Genomic DNA, 12,729 nt, shown 5'->3' with positions numbered 1-12,729 from the left:
GTAGTGCTACTTGCTACTTTTGGGTAGTAACAGTTTGTCACATATGTTACAACCCTGTTAGTAACGGGAGTTAGTAACGGCAAGCGTAGTCACTGTTACTACTCTTGCCGTTCCTAGCAGCAGCTAGTAAAAGCAAGGGTAGGAATCCTTACTACCGTTGCTGTTACTAACAGCAGGTAGCAACAACAAGGGTAGTAACTGTTACTGGCCTTGCCATTACTACTTCCTGTTAGTAACGGCATATGTAGCAATAGTTACTACTACTCCCATTACTATAATATGGTTGTAACATATGTGACAAGCCGTTGCTACCCAAAAGTAGCAAGTTCCACTACCTTCTTCCAAAGTTACGAAGCTAATATGTTAGTAATCGATGCTACGTTCTTACTAGCTACGGCTGGTATGGAGGTACGACAGACTCTTCGAATACACAATTGTGTGCACACCAGGTTAGTTGAATTGATTATTCTGATGGCCATATTTTACCGAGAACATTGTAGCTGTAATGAATGCGACGAAAATGCGGGTATATATACCAATAATATAGATATGCACTATACATATAAAATCAGAATAATTGCCAATGTATTGCATCATGGTATTTAGCACTTTTTCTTGGAAAACACCTGGTTCTGTTCCACACTGCGAAATATATTATCATGAAAGACACTACGAACACACCTCCAAATTCACTGCTGAGTGTCAACGGCCGTATAAAACCACAGGTTTATGCGGCTGACATTGTCAGGAACAAAACAATGCATTGTTCCAAAAGCCAGGGAGCAATGAAATATGCCACACAGTGCATTTTTATATGAAAACATTTATTGATAACACACGTCTGTAGGCATAACTTAAGTTGCCTTTTCAAGCGATGATATTTGCCGTATGACTAGCGGCATCTGCTTTGCACTTGTCGGCAAGCCACAGAAATGTTCAAGTAGAGTGAATGTTTTTTTGTTGGCGCCACTGTACTTGACATCGAATATCCAGTATATTTCCATAAGCGCCGTCATACCTGCAATTACATCAAGCACCTCTACACTAAGCCCTTCAAAGCTCGCAACTATGTTTGTAGCTTCAGAGGCATTTTTGCCCTTCAGCGAAAGGGCAGGGTAGGTGTCCTGTAAAATGAGTAATACATAAAATCAGCATCACTGATGAAAAGTATACTAGCTGATATAAAAAAAGGTAAAGCAAATAAGCTCACCGGTCCCTGCAGAAATCGCGGCTGCTCCTTTAGGAGCATGGGCAGCAACTCGACAATGCCAACGGCAAAGCGATCTGTTGACGAAATATTTTTAGGCACATCAAACTTTCACATATAAGGGCATTGACAGTAATACTCCTATGAAAATGACTTATAAAAGTTTGGAAATTTGGGAAAACTGGAAAAGCTGGCAAGCTTCTACACGTACATTTCTTTTCGTCACCATCCAGTGCCTCGACTTCTTCTTCAATTGCTTTCACAGCTTCCTTCGCGCAACGACGACACTTCGCAAGCTCAAAACACCGGTCTCCATACCGGTTTATAAATTCCAGGACCTTTTTTTCTAAGTTAACGCCAGTGAGAGCAATGAACTCCTCATGAAGCTAGAACGACAAAAAAATTGTACCGAATCACCAACAAATTTGCAACTATCGATAACATAAAAAAACTCATTGTTAAGTTCTCTCACATACATTTCTGCAGCAGGATCAAAACCACAGCTGTTTCTGCTCACCATTTCAGCCTTTGCCAAAGCAGGGTATTTCAGCACCACATCTGCTGTTGATGGCCTCATTTCCTTCATCCACTTCTGTCTAGATGGTCTTGTCTGCTCCATAGAATCACCGAGTTTTTGGATGTCAGGAATAGGCCGCTTGATTTCTTTCACCATGTAGTCAATATGGCTATTAATTGTAGCCTCATCATGCTGAGAAGCGACATGTTGGGAGAGATCTACAATCTAATCAGCAAAAAAAAGATGGTACTGCACAGTGAAAGATCACGACAAATGACATGAAATAGGCAGACATGAAAACTCAACTTTTTGCTAGCTCAGTTGAAGAATGTTGGCATTTTTTTGAACTGGACATGTGTAGAGAACTCAATTACAGGGTTGACTTACGTAAGAGAACTGAAGCAGTGTGTACTGATACCATCTTGCTCTGCGAGTGTGTCATAAATTATGTTAATATCAAAGTTCTCACAATGATTCTCTCCAATGTCGACCACCTCGGCACTTCACCACTTCCAAATTTACACCTTGTGAACCAGCATATCGCAAATGTGTGTGTAAAACCAGTGAACCACGCCTCCTACCTATATCAGAAGGAGTCTGAAGAGGTAACACTGATTTTAAATATTGCCAACTGCGGTGTCGGTGTTAGAATACAAGAGTTGTTGCCTTTATATGTATGTCATATATGTAAAACTTTGACCAGATATTAGTTAGTAGTGCTTGTTCTTTCATATAAAAAGAAAGTTTGAAAACTTGAAATTTCGAACCTAATATGTATCTTGCCTCCCCCCCAAAAAAAAATGTTCACCTCTAAAAAGCTTCTGGAAAAACATTGGTTTATGTATAGTTACATGGTGTAGTCAACAAATAAAGAGCAATAAGGAGCTTTTCTAATGTAGAGGACAGACAGATATTGAAGCCAAGCATAGCATATGGGCATTGTTTATGGTGGCCACTGAAAGGGCATTAATTATCGCTGGTTGGAGCTTTCACATCACATGCTCACTGAGCTGCAGTAGTTTGATTTCACCTGTCCACTTATTTCAGTACTCATGCGAGTTTAATAGTTGAATCAAAGGATTGTCAGTCACTTTCAGTGATAAGTATGGTGCAAAATGTAGAACACAATATTTAAAGCTGGAATGATGCATGATGTCAATAACAAGCTGATACCGAGCAATAAATCTACTACTTGCTAACCAAGGAGCATGGAATCAGCCAAGTCGGGAACCTAGCTACAAAATGAAGAAAAGAATGAGGAATCGAGCAACATGCCCGCGGCACTTGCTGAAACGCCGAGTTTTAAACATACAGGGACACATAGAAGTTTGATAGAGCGTTACCATCTTGACTCAAATAATAGAGCCTTGCATGAAAACTGTGAAAGTTGTTGTTTTGTTCTCCATAGGAGATAAGATGATTTTTTTGTTTACCAAATTTATTTTGTCTTATTTTGCATTTACTATACTTTAACTGTCAATATGGCCCTGAAAACTTGCCTGGCTTCTTAATGTGTTGATATGAAGAGGTTATATCGTTAAAAACATGAATAATGTTTTACTTCAGTAGCTCACACATAAAATAAGAGTGACTTCATAGTTGAGTTCTATGTACCAGTCCATTTGACGTTTCACTTACCACATGGCAGTGCCGCTTAGTATTGGTGCTTTCTTCTAAGTCTTTGCGTTTTCCGTAAGCTGCTCTCGCTGCTTGAACAGCTGGAACTGTGCACAGAGACTTCCTCATATATGCGAATTTGTATTTCAAGGAGACTTTCCATGAGTCCTGGAAACAACAATTTTTTTTATTATTTCAAATTTCCGCACAGTGGACACTGTCCTCTTTGAACATGGTCACTTTTGAAGCAAATGATTCTTTGGGAACCTTGATACACTGCTTTTAACCTGCTATGGGGCAGAAGCAGATTCAGGTGACAATACCTGGCAAATTTAGCTGTTCCTAGTAATATCAGCATATCTGTTGTATTTTAGCTTTATCTGCTCATTCCAAACTCCGGTTCCTGCATTTTATGTATGTGCTGGAGCCATGCGGCATGGCGAAGATCGTGGCATTTCAGTCGCAGAACTGAGCTTGTGTGAGCCTCTATTCAAGCTGTGATTAGAAACTACATATACCATTAGTGGTAATATTCAATCCCCAGAAGCGATGCATTACATCTGTATTTATCCTCTTAAACCGGTGTTAAAGCTTATAACCAGGGCCAGTTTTTAACTTTATTAATGCATGATATGAATATATTGGCCATGGGCACCTAGTTGATGATTATTATCAAACCCTCAAGTTAATGTCTGCCATTATCAGAGTTCGATGAAACGACTCTAAGAACATGCATGGCAATTATTCAAATGTAATAAATATGGGGTTGAAACTTCTTGAATGCTCTCCAAGAACAAAATAACTTGAAGGGCACCTGCAGTCTAGCTCACCAACATGTATGACATCCCAATAAAGTTATAGGAATGCCATTGCTTTAGTGCTTACCCAGCCTGTGCCAATAGTGTCCCTTAGCACTGGATATTCCAACACGAGAGATTTTGCAGCTGCTTCGTAGAGGCTTCCTGGATAGCTGTAAAAAAGAGCAACTTTAAAACCTGTACTGAATTAAACACATGCAAATACATGCCTATACTTACACTGTTATAGTCATGAGATGATTTGCAATCCACCCTACAATGCGGGATTTAGTGTGACTGGACACTTTTCCTGGTTGTGTCCTTTCAATCGCATCCTTAATATCTAAGGGCACAGGTGGTAGCCTATAATCATTTTCACAGCAGGCAAGCTGCTGACTAGGTGACTGCTCATTACTTTCAAGGGTCTTGGGCAGGCTACCTTCATGCACTGCTGTCACTTTGTCAGTTGTGCTGAAAACAGAGGCTAGTAAGTGATGCAGTTTTCCAAAAGCAATATTAAACTTGGCACCTGAAATTTAGGTACTGACCTGCAGCTCATTAAGAAGTTTTCACTGCACACAAGCCTGATTTTATCTTTCTCAGAGAAGACATGGCCAGCTGGTGGGTCCACAAATTCATCATGTCGGACGTTGTATACCTGAAAGAGATTCAGATGTGATGTTCAAATTCCCATAAAGTTACCTCAATAGGCACAGAACCTGAAGTAAGCAGACTACCAATGTTATATTCAATAGCACCCTAGAATCACTTTACTTGTCCTGTTTTTTTTTATTATTATCATGATGCCGTGTGTATTGTCGAGAAACCCTTAATGTATGTATTGTAAAGAGCATTGTAAATTACTCGTCTGGACATTCGGTATCAGTAAGTTCAGATTTGTGAAATAGTGACAATTAAACTTGTGAAATTTCACTGTTTCATAACATCAATTAGAAATAAACAAAAGCATTTAATGATTGCTGTACTAGCAGAAGATAATCACTGTGCTACAACGAAAAACCACACTCACAGTATCTGCTATCTATAAAATACTGTATACGCTAATGGCACAAGTCTTCATTCAATAGACCATGGAGCCTTATATTTTCGCACGTTGAAGGAATTATTAGGCTGCATTTCTTGCGTGCGCTAAGCTGAAGCAAATTTTTTAGCTCTGTTGTTATCTCTGTCGTCAAACTTTTCTTCTACAGTGTATCACAATTTAGAAATTAGAAATGGCTCTAGCCAAGTTCGTAGAGATCTCGACGTTTCGGAACCAATTCGGTATTTTCCTAAGGAGATGACTATATTGGTCATGGAAGCATCTCCCCGTCTTGTTTGACAATGGCCCCTGCTTTCTCTTTCTCTCGCGTATCGGAGGCTGTGAACGTATACAGAGGGAATTGTTCCTAACGACCGGTTCATGTTTACAGGTGTGTTCTGAATGTAACAGCATTTGAACAAGAGCCTCCTTCATAGATTCCTTTCTGTTTCAAGAACAGAAGCGATGTCGAAGTCGATCTTATGATCGTGCTTCTCATATTACTCTGCAAGAACGCTATGCTGCACTTCTATCTTCCAGACTGTTTCTGGGAAACACTTTCTCTGACCTATGTAGCTGGCTTTACCTGGCAGCTATCACCTTTACAAAAATGGCTAAAATTCAAACTGTGTTTCAACATCCAACACCACCGCTTGGCAACACCATAGTTTTTTGCAGAAGCGAAATCATGCGCTAATAAATACAGTGTTGATAGCCCATTAATGTTTCGAGTGCACACATTTCGGCAATGAAATAGCTAAATAGAGATAAAGGATCCGTCGCTATTCCATTGGTAATTTGAATACTCACACACCTAATAATTATTGATGATTTCACTACACAAAGCAACACAATATATCAAAGAATACAAAGCATTAAACACACCTAACGACACCTGCGAGACAGAAATGCCGACCGTGGGGCAAACGTACAGCATTGGTGAACAAGCATCCAGAACACAAGACTGCGCGCGCACGCACGCACGCACGCACGCACGCACACATACACACACGCACACGCACGCACGCGCACACACACGCACGCACACACACGCACGCACACACACACACACACACACACGCACGCACACACACGCACACACACACGCACGCACACACACACACACACACACACACACACACACACACACACACACACACACACACACACACACACACACACACACACACACACACACAACACTTTACGCTAGCTTTGAGAATTTTCAGTTTCTGACGAGCATACCTGGGAGCACAGCTGGCGGTCCCCCCGCCCCTCACCCTATTGTCAATTAAGACGTAGAAGGGGGTCGCCATGTTTGCCCCACTCATTGACACAATAGGGAGAGGGGTGCTGAGTTTCAGAAGGCAGCGCAAAGTCAGCCAGGGTAGTATGCAGATATCTTTTTCAGAGGGGAGGGCACGTTTCTGATCTATAGTGGGTACCGGGCAGGTAAACGTTCATTTTGTTCTGTGTAGGCAGAGCGAAAAAAAATTTCGGGGTGGGGGGAGAGAACGTGCCCGGCGTGCAACCTTCACCCAGCCCCCCTCTTCAGAGGGGAACCCTGCGCATGCCGATGCTAACAAGCAGCTTCTGCACCCACGCTATTTTCACTATGGAAGATACATGCAGTAACCACAGAAATTAGCCTATTCCATGTCCTTCGAAATTGATAATAAGTCTTTCTTGTAGTCCAATTTTATTGATTTCATGTTTTACGTGCGGTACAAAAGTCTTACTTTTTTTTGCTGATCTCCTTACATACCTAACCTCTTAACATCCTAGCTATGCCTTTATTCGTGAACAATCTCGCTCAATTTGAACACCAGGAAACGAACTCAGCGACGGCCACTCATCTTACCAACGCCGTGTCTTGGTGCATTGCCTGCTCGATAACTGGATGACCAAGCGCGCTGCCCCACTTTCCGCTAATGAAAGTTCGTGCGTGCCTCCGAGAGACAGATCGAGTGCGCATTTTTTTTTACCATTTTCACCTCTCATCCTCTACATCTGTCATTCCCACTTCCCCATCCTCGGTGCAGTGTTGTTGAGTTGACCTCCGAAGTGAGCCACAGTTACGAGGCCACACTTATTTCTTCACTTTTTTTTTAAAACCACCCCGATAGCCGATTCGCACCATTACATTATCGCAACACAACCACTGCGAATGCCAGCAAAGGGTGGTTGCGCGCCGCCGAAGCGGAGATTAAACCTGGTTTACATCTCCCATCAGCAACTCCGAGACCACGTGCACGCTTCGCGGGCCGACAGCTCCAGTGAGAGAGCAGGGCAAGAAAAGCCCCACGCTTCGAAAAGCGCGAGCGCATGCTTGGTAAAACTGTTGAAGCACGTGCTAACAACGGAATATAATCAGTACTGTTTGGGCCACTGTCACAATGCAATTCGATGCACTTCAGGATAGAGACAACATACCTCAATCCGGCATGCTTGCAAAGAATGGCCAAAGTCTGTCGTCTTCAAGGCTTCCAAAATGTCCGCCTCCGTCGGTCCACGAGCAGAAATAATCTTCTTGCGGCCTTGAAATGACACCAAATATTGGAATTCCGGCGGCTCCATGAATACACAAGCACGTGGGCGCGGGAGGAAAGCTGCTGACACGTTCACACTGCGACAACCTGCTCTTTGCCTGGCTAGCCACCCTAGCCTGGCTCAGCTTCCGTCGATGTGTGCGCCCCCTGCCGCGTTTCAGTAATCAGCGCCTCCTGAAGGTAACTATCACAACGACGCTGTCTGTTGTTAAAATTTTGAATCTTGAAGACCATTTGGCTCTGTGCAGCGGAAATTTGTCCTGTCTGAAACCTGTAGCTGGCATGCGAAGGTAATAAAGAACATTTTATTCATTATGCCGGTCCAGTTGGGGACAGCGAGTGAGTAGAAGGGCATGAAAAGAGAACAAGTTCTCCCCCCCCTTTTTTTTTCCTGGTCTCTTCTCTCGCTTTCTTATTCCCATTTCATCTCTCCACTCTAGTCTATTATCCCCCTTCCCCAGTGAACCACTGCTCAGGTGTCGCAGTTGGCGGCAAATATTTGCGGGGTTCACTTTTCCTTTCTTTTCCGATTCTGAAAACCACTGCCCCCCCCCCCCCCCTAACGTTCGACACTGTAACGCGCCACCACCTTCCATGTTTATATAGCTTACAATTATGCGCTTAACCAGATGGACATTGGTACAAATAAGTAAGACCACCACAAAGAAGCTAACTCAATTCAATTTGTGTGCATCGAGCGCACAAATTAATTAATTTATATTAATTCTCTGCTGCATGACTCGCTCGTGTAGGCAGATGCCACGTCCGTTTTAACGTGAATTTACGACGACAGAAGTCATGTGCAGCTACCACTTCGCTCAATACTAATTAAGCAGCGGTTGTGTTATTTCAGATAGTGTGATGCAGCTCCCCACGTGTTGTTTTGAAAGGTGTGAGACACAGTTTTCAAGGCCACTCGTAAAAACAAACTGCTTCAAGCATAATGTAGGCAAAGAATTCTGTTATCTCTCGGCCATTCGATGAGAACTTGAATATGTTCTCCGAGCACGTGAATGAAGTGCTAAGATTTCATTTATCGTGGCCATTGAGTTCGTGACAAAACAATCACCGGTGTCAACATCATTTATTCTACAAGCGATATTATGTCACTTCCGCACGGTCTCACTCCGAGAGAGACTCTAATGGAGTGATTGTGTTGCATGTAGGTAATATTCACTATCAAAACCTGTGTGAGAAATTTTTTTTGTTGCTTCAAGGTCTTGTTGTTCTGTTAGGAAAGATATACATACATTGGCTGAAGGAAAGAAGTGAAAACTGAACGGCTCGTTTTTCTTTGTTCGACAGAATATTAATGAGGACTAACAGACAATGATGCCAGAGATAGTATAGGGAATGTTATTCGTAGTTATTGCAATGTAAGTTTGACGAAATAAAAGTGGACGAAAAGGTAACTTACCGCAGTCAGGGACCGAACCTTCGACACGTGCGATGCTCTAGAGCAGAAGTTGGCACAGCGACGGGCCAAATGGAAGGGGGGGGGGGGCTTTGCGAGCAAAGGGATAATGTAAAAAAACTGTAAAATCATGTTTATTTTAAGCACGCGTCATGAGGTTCCAATTAAACATTGGTTACTAAAAAAATTGCATTTTAGGCCAAAACTGCCTGGTCCTTTAAGTATACGAAGAAATAAGGTTAGAAGGAGAGGGGGGGGTGGACGTCCTGCCGGGGCCACATATATAGTAGTGCCTCGCGGGCCGCAGGTTGCGAACCCCTGCTCTGGAGCATCGCATGCGTTATTCGAAGGTCACAGGTTTGGTCCCTACCAGCGGACTGCTATCTTTCCATGCCATTTTCTTTCTTTACATGTACATTGCAATTACTTCTAATAACACCCTCTATATATTTCTTGGAGTCATTGTCTGTTAGTTCTAATTAAAATCATGTTAGTTGACAGAATAATGGGGCGGGTGGCTGCCTTTACAAAGCTCGTCGGAGATATGACCATATATAGTTTAGCTAGACCACTGCGACGCATTTAATCAGGATGGCCCCGGCATATCGTACAATTGAATGGTATCCAGAGGACCGCTGAATCACACTAAAGAGTTCAAACATATCGGGCGCGTATGTCTTCTCGATCTGCAGTTGTCCAATTAATGTTTTATTATTCTTCTTAGAAAGTATTCCCAACCTCCGCTTCTTAAGATGGCACACTGTCTGCCATATTAAACCAGTACACTGCAGCGTCGAATCGGCATGCATATTCCATCGGCATATTTCACTAGACCAAAAAAAGTGACACTTTTTGGTTGAGATCTCGGTTTGTGCTCCGAAACACGGAGCCCAGAGTGGTCTATAGCCACTCTAGACCACTCTAAGTTACTGTGACCATTGTGCCAATAGACAACTGAGGTGGGTGTACGTGGGGCAACCGGGTTGGTGTGTAAAAATGGCTGATTGTTCGAGTTGGTGTCGGTGTGTAAACATTCGGCTAAGCGAGCATCTTAATAATTCTTCTACAAACGGCTATTCACTCAAGTCTAAACACTGTGTAAAGTAGGTACCAATAACACGTGTCACCCACTTCTCGACAAAACAAACATTTGGTATCGCCGCCGGGATCGTTGCACTCGAGAGTCGTTCAAATTTTTACATCATCACCAGACGTGGACGCAAAAGCAAACCTTTGCTACCTTTTGATGATTGTGAGCTGGAATAAGCATGGTACGTGGGCGTAATCTCGGCACCACACAAGTTGGCTGGACGGTGTCCGTGGGTCAGCCACGTTGACAGAAATGCCTGGATGCCTGAAGAAGCACACCATACCTTATGTGAAATGCGTGACGGTTGCATAAATACCGCTGTCGTGTGGGAATACGTACGTAGGCCAAACAGGACGCTGTCTCAACGACCGACTCGGGAGCATCCTTTATCTCTAAAGAATAAAAGAAATGCGTATTTACCTGCGCATGGTATAGCCTGCAGATGTGATCCTCGGCTTCGCGAGGTCAAGATAATAGGCAGAAGCAACGAAACATTAGTGCGAGCTATTGGGGGCGTTTGACATTAAGAAAAGAGGCACAGCTTACATTATTGATACGACTATTTTACTTTACCAAAACGAGCTGCAGCTTTCTGACACGCGAATGTGACCAGTGTTTACCGATTTTGACGCACGCATTCGCAGAGATTTGTAATCTGGTGGCCTGTTCTTTCAAATAAACAAAGAAGTTTATCGCACGACCTTTCTGCTCCCTCCTACTTATTTACTAGAATCTGTGTTTTTTCCAAGTTTGCGGTATTATGTACCCTACTGACGTTAAATCAAATCGCCCAACAACAATTTATACTTAGTGTTGCATATTCAGAAATTTTTCAAAAATAGTTTCCTTCGCTTTACAAGTACGTTTCATAAATGTTACTTTACTGTTTCTGTCGCATACATTTCACACAAAAAATTCAACGGTAATGTTTGCTTATAACACCCTCATCACCTGTCGAGAACGACGGGTGATGAAATTGGTCCCCCGCATTGAATATGTTCCATATTTTTGATCCCATAAATTATGCAGTTTAAAAGAAAACTGGGTTCCTTTTCGGGCTGCTTGGTGCTATATACATAAAATATGAAATACTCAATCAAATGTGATACATCCTTTTCAGATTCCTGTCGATCTCACTTCAGTTCGGTTTATTACCTTATCTCCCGTGGAATCACCCGTTTAATTTCTATAACCATGGTTAGGAGACTAATTGCGGTTATGCTTGCTGTGCAGTCCTTTAATTAATGGACTTTACTTGAAACAGAGGGACGCCAATCAAAGTAAGGAGTAAACAAATGTTTTGTTTTGTTGTTCTTAGGTGCAATATCAAGACTAACAAAGAAAAACTAGCCCTTGAAATATCCACTTCTTTTCTTCTTTTTTTTTAGCTGCAAGAAAAAATTCCACGATTCGCGTACTTTTTCTTCCTGCCGTGGGGTCGTGCCTATTCTTCATGATGAGCGAAATTATATTGAGCGCACTCGATTAGCAGCGCACCTTAAGCCGGTTGAAGTTACTGGCTGTCTCCTTGCGAAAGGGGCATGCCCTTCCTGTACCGACGTGGGTGCCGCCCGCAGCCGACCAGCCGTCTTGAAAGACGTCAGCTCCTCAGGGGAATGTGTAAAAAGTTTGTTGACTGACTGACTGTCTTGGATAGGCCAGGATTTCGCGAAAACCTGTTTAAATAAGCTGCATCTTGTTCGACGACGCCGGCATTGTGAAAATAGATGCCGTGGTCCGCGAACGTACTCTTTGTCACTGGAACTTGGGGACATCGCTCTTATGTTGCCGTAGCTTCTCAGGAAGTTCAATACTTGCCCTACGAATGAAATGTCACAATAAGCACGTGCGTGGCATGAAGTAAACCAACCCATGCGCTTTCCCTACGGGCAGCCTGTATTTCGGGCACGATGAAGGGCAGGTCCAAGAAATCCACCTGCACAGTGTACTTCCACGAAAAGCATGTCCGTCCAGTTTAGCGTGGCTTTTTCAAATCTTGAACTTGTTTTGCAAATAAACAAACGCTCGCTAATTGCAACGTATATCGTTGCAAATTTGGCGAGTGTTTGTTTATTTGCAAGACACGTATGCCCCTCGCCAGACGGTGTTTCGTCGAATCCTTCACTAGATCTTGAACTTGATTTTGAAAGAAACCGTTTCTGCATCGACCAATATTCACGGCGCTGCTAGACACGTGTAGGAATGTGTACCCTCTCGCTACCCGCAGCTAAGACGGCACATGAATTCCCGTGTAAAGGCAACTACTCCTTATCCTTATTGTCAGTGAAAATATCTCACCCTTGCCACCCACCCCCCCCCCCCCTTCCTCCACGACGCCCGCCTTCCAGGTGCAGTCTAGCCCGGCCGTGCAAAAACCCTCAAAGAATGCGGAGCTTCCACGTGTTGCCGGTTCATGTTTTTCGCCCTCCGCCGTCTTGTCAACTTTTTGGTCCTAAATGGTAAGCCATGCTGGCCCAGTTCGGCTGGTGAAAACTA

General features: G+C 43.1%; 1 protein-coding gene across 2 annotated transcripts; it reads right to left on the bottom strand.

Annotated features, from left to right (window-relative positions):
• Positions 1 to 805: 805 nt before the first annotated feature.
• Positions 806 to 7,757, bottom strand: LOC142776223 (sterile alpha motif domain-containing protein 3-like). Of its 2 annotated transcripts, none has more exons than XM_075879487.1 (9): positions 7,614 to 7,757; positions 4,687 to 4,796; positions 4,379 to 4,609; positions 4,227 to 4,311; positions 3,363 to 3,509; positions 1,725 to 1,949; positions 1,419 to 1,593; positions 1,211 to 1,284; positions 806 to 1,124 (listed from the first exon to the last, which is right to left on the bottom strand). In XM_075879487.1, exons 1-9 carry the CDS (start codon positions 7,755 to 7,757, stop codon positions 855 to 857), a joined length of 1,461 nt encoding a protein of 486 aa, XP_075735602.1. In that variant the 3' UTR covers positions 806 to 854. The 2 variants fall into 2 exon arrangements, with proteins under 2 accessions (XP_075735602.1, XP_075735603.1); XM_075879488.1 differs by having other exon boundaries at positions 1,725 to 1,817.
• Positions 7,758 to 12,729: the final 4,972 nt, after the last annotated feature.

This window comes from Rhipicephalus microplus, chromosome X, assembly GCF_043290135.1.
Source record: "Rhipicephalus microplus isolate Deutch F79 chromosome X, USDA_Rmic, whole genome shotgun sequence".
NCBI classification, from domain to species: domain Eukaryota; kingdom Metazoa; phylum Arthropoda; class Arachnida; order Ixodida; family Ixodidae; genus Rhipicephalus; species Rhipicephalus microplus.
The sequence above is the reverse complement of the archived record's forward strand: the minus strand, read 5'-3'. Positions and strand labels throughout refer to the sequence as shown.

What these genes read in the sequence shown, in the direction of transcription:
- LOC142776223 (XM_075879487.1), bottom strand. Translation starts at nt 7,757, where the DNA reads ATGGAGCCGCCGGAATTCCAATATTTGGTGTCATTTCAAGGCCGCAAG. An exon ending in AACTTCTTAATGAGCTGCAG is followed by an intron (nt 4,610 to 4,686) that starts GTCAGTACCTAA and finishes CTCTGTTTTCAG; the next exon opens with CACAACTGACAAAGTGACAG. An exon ending in GGATGGTGACGAAAAGAAAT is followed by an intron (nt 1,285 to 1,418) that starts GTACGTGTAGAA and finishes TTTCGTCAACAG; the next exon opens with ATCGCTTTGCCGTTGGCATT.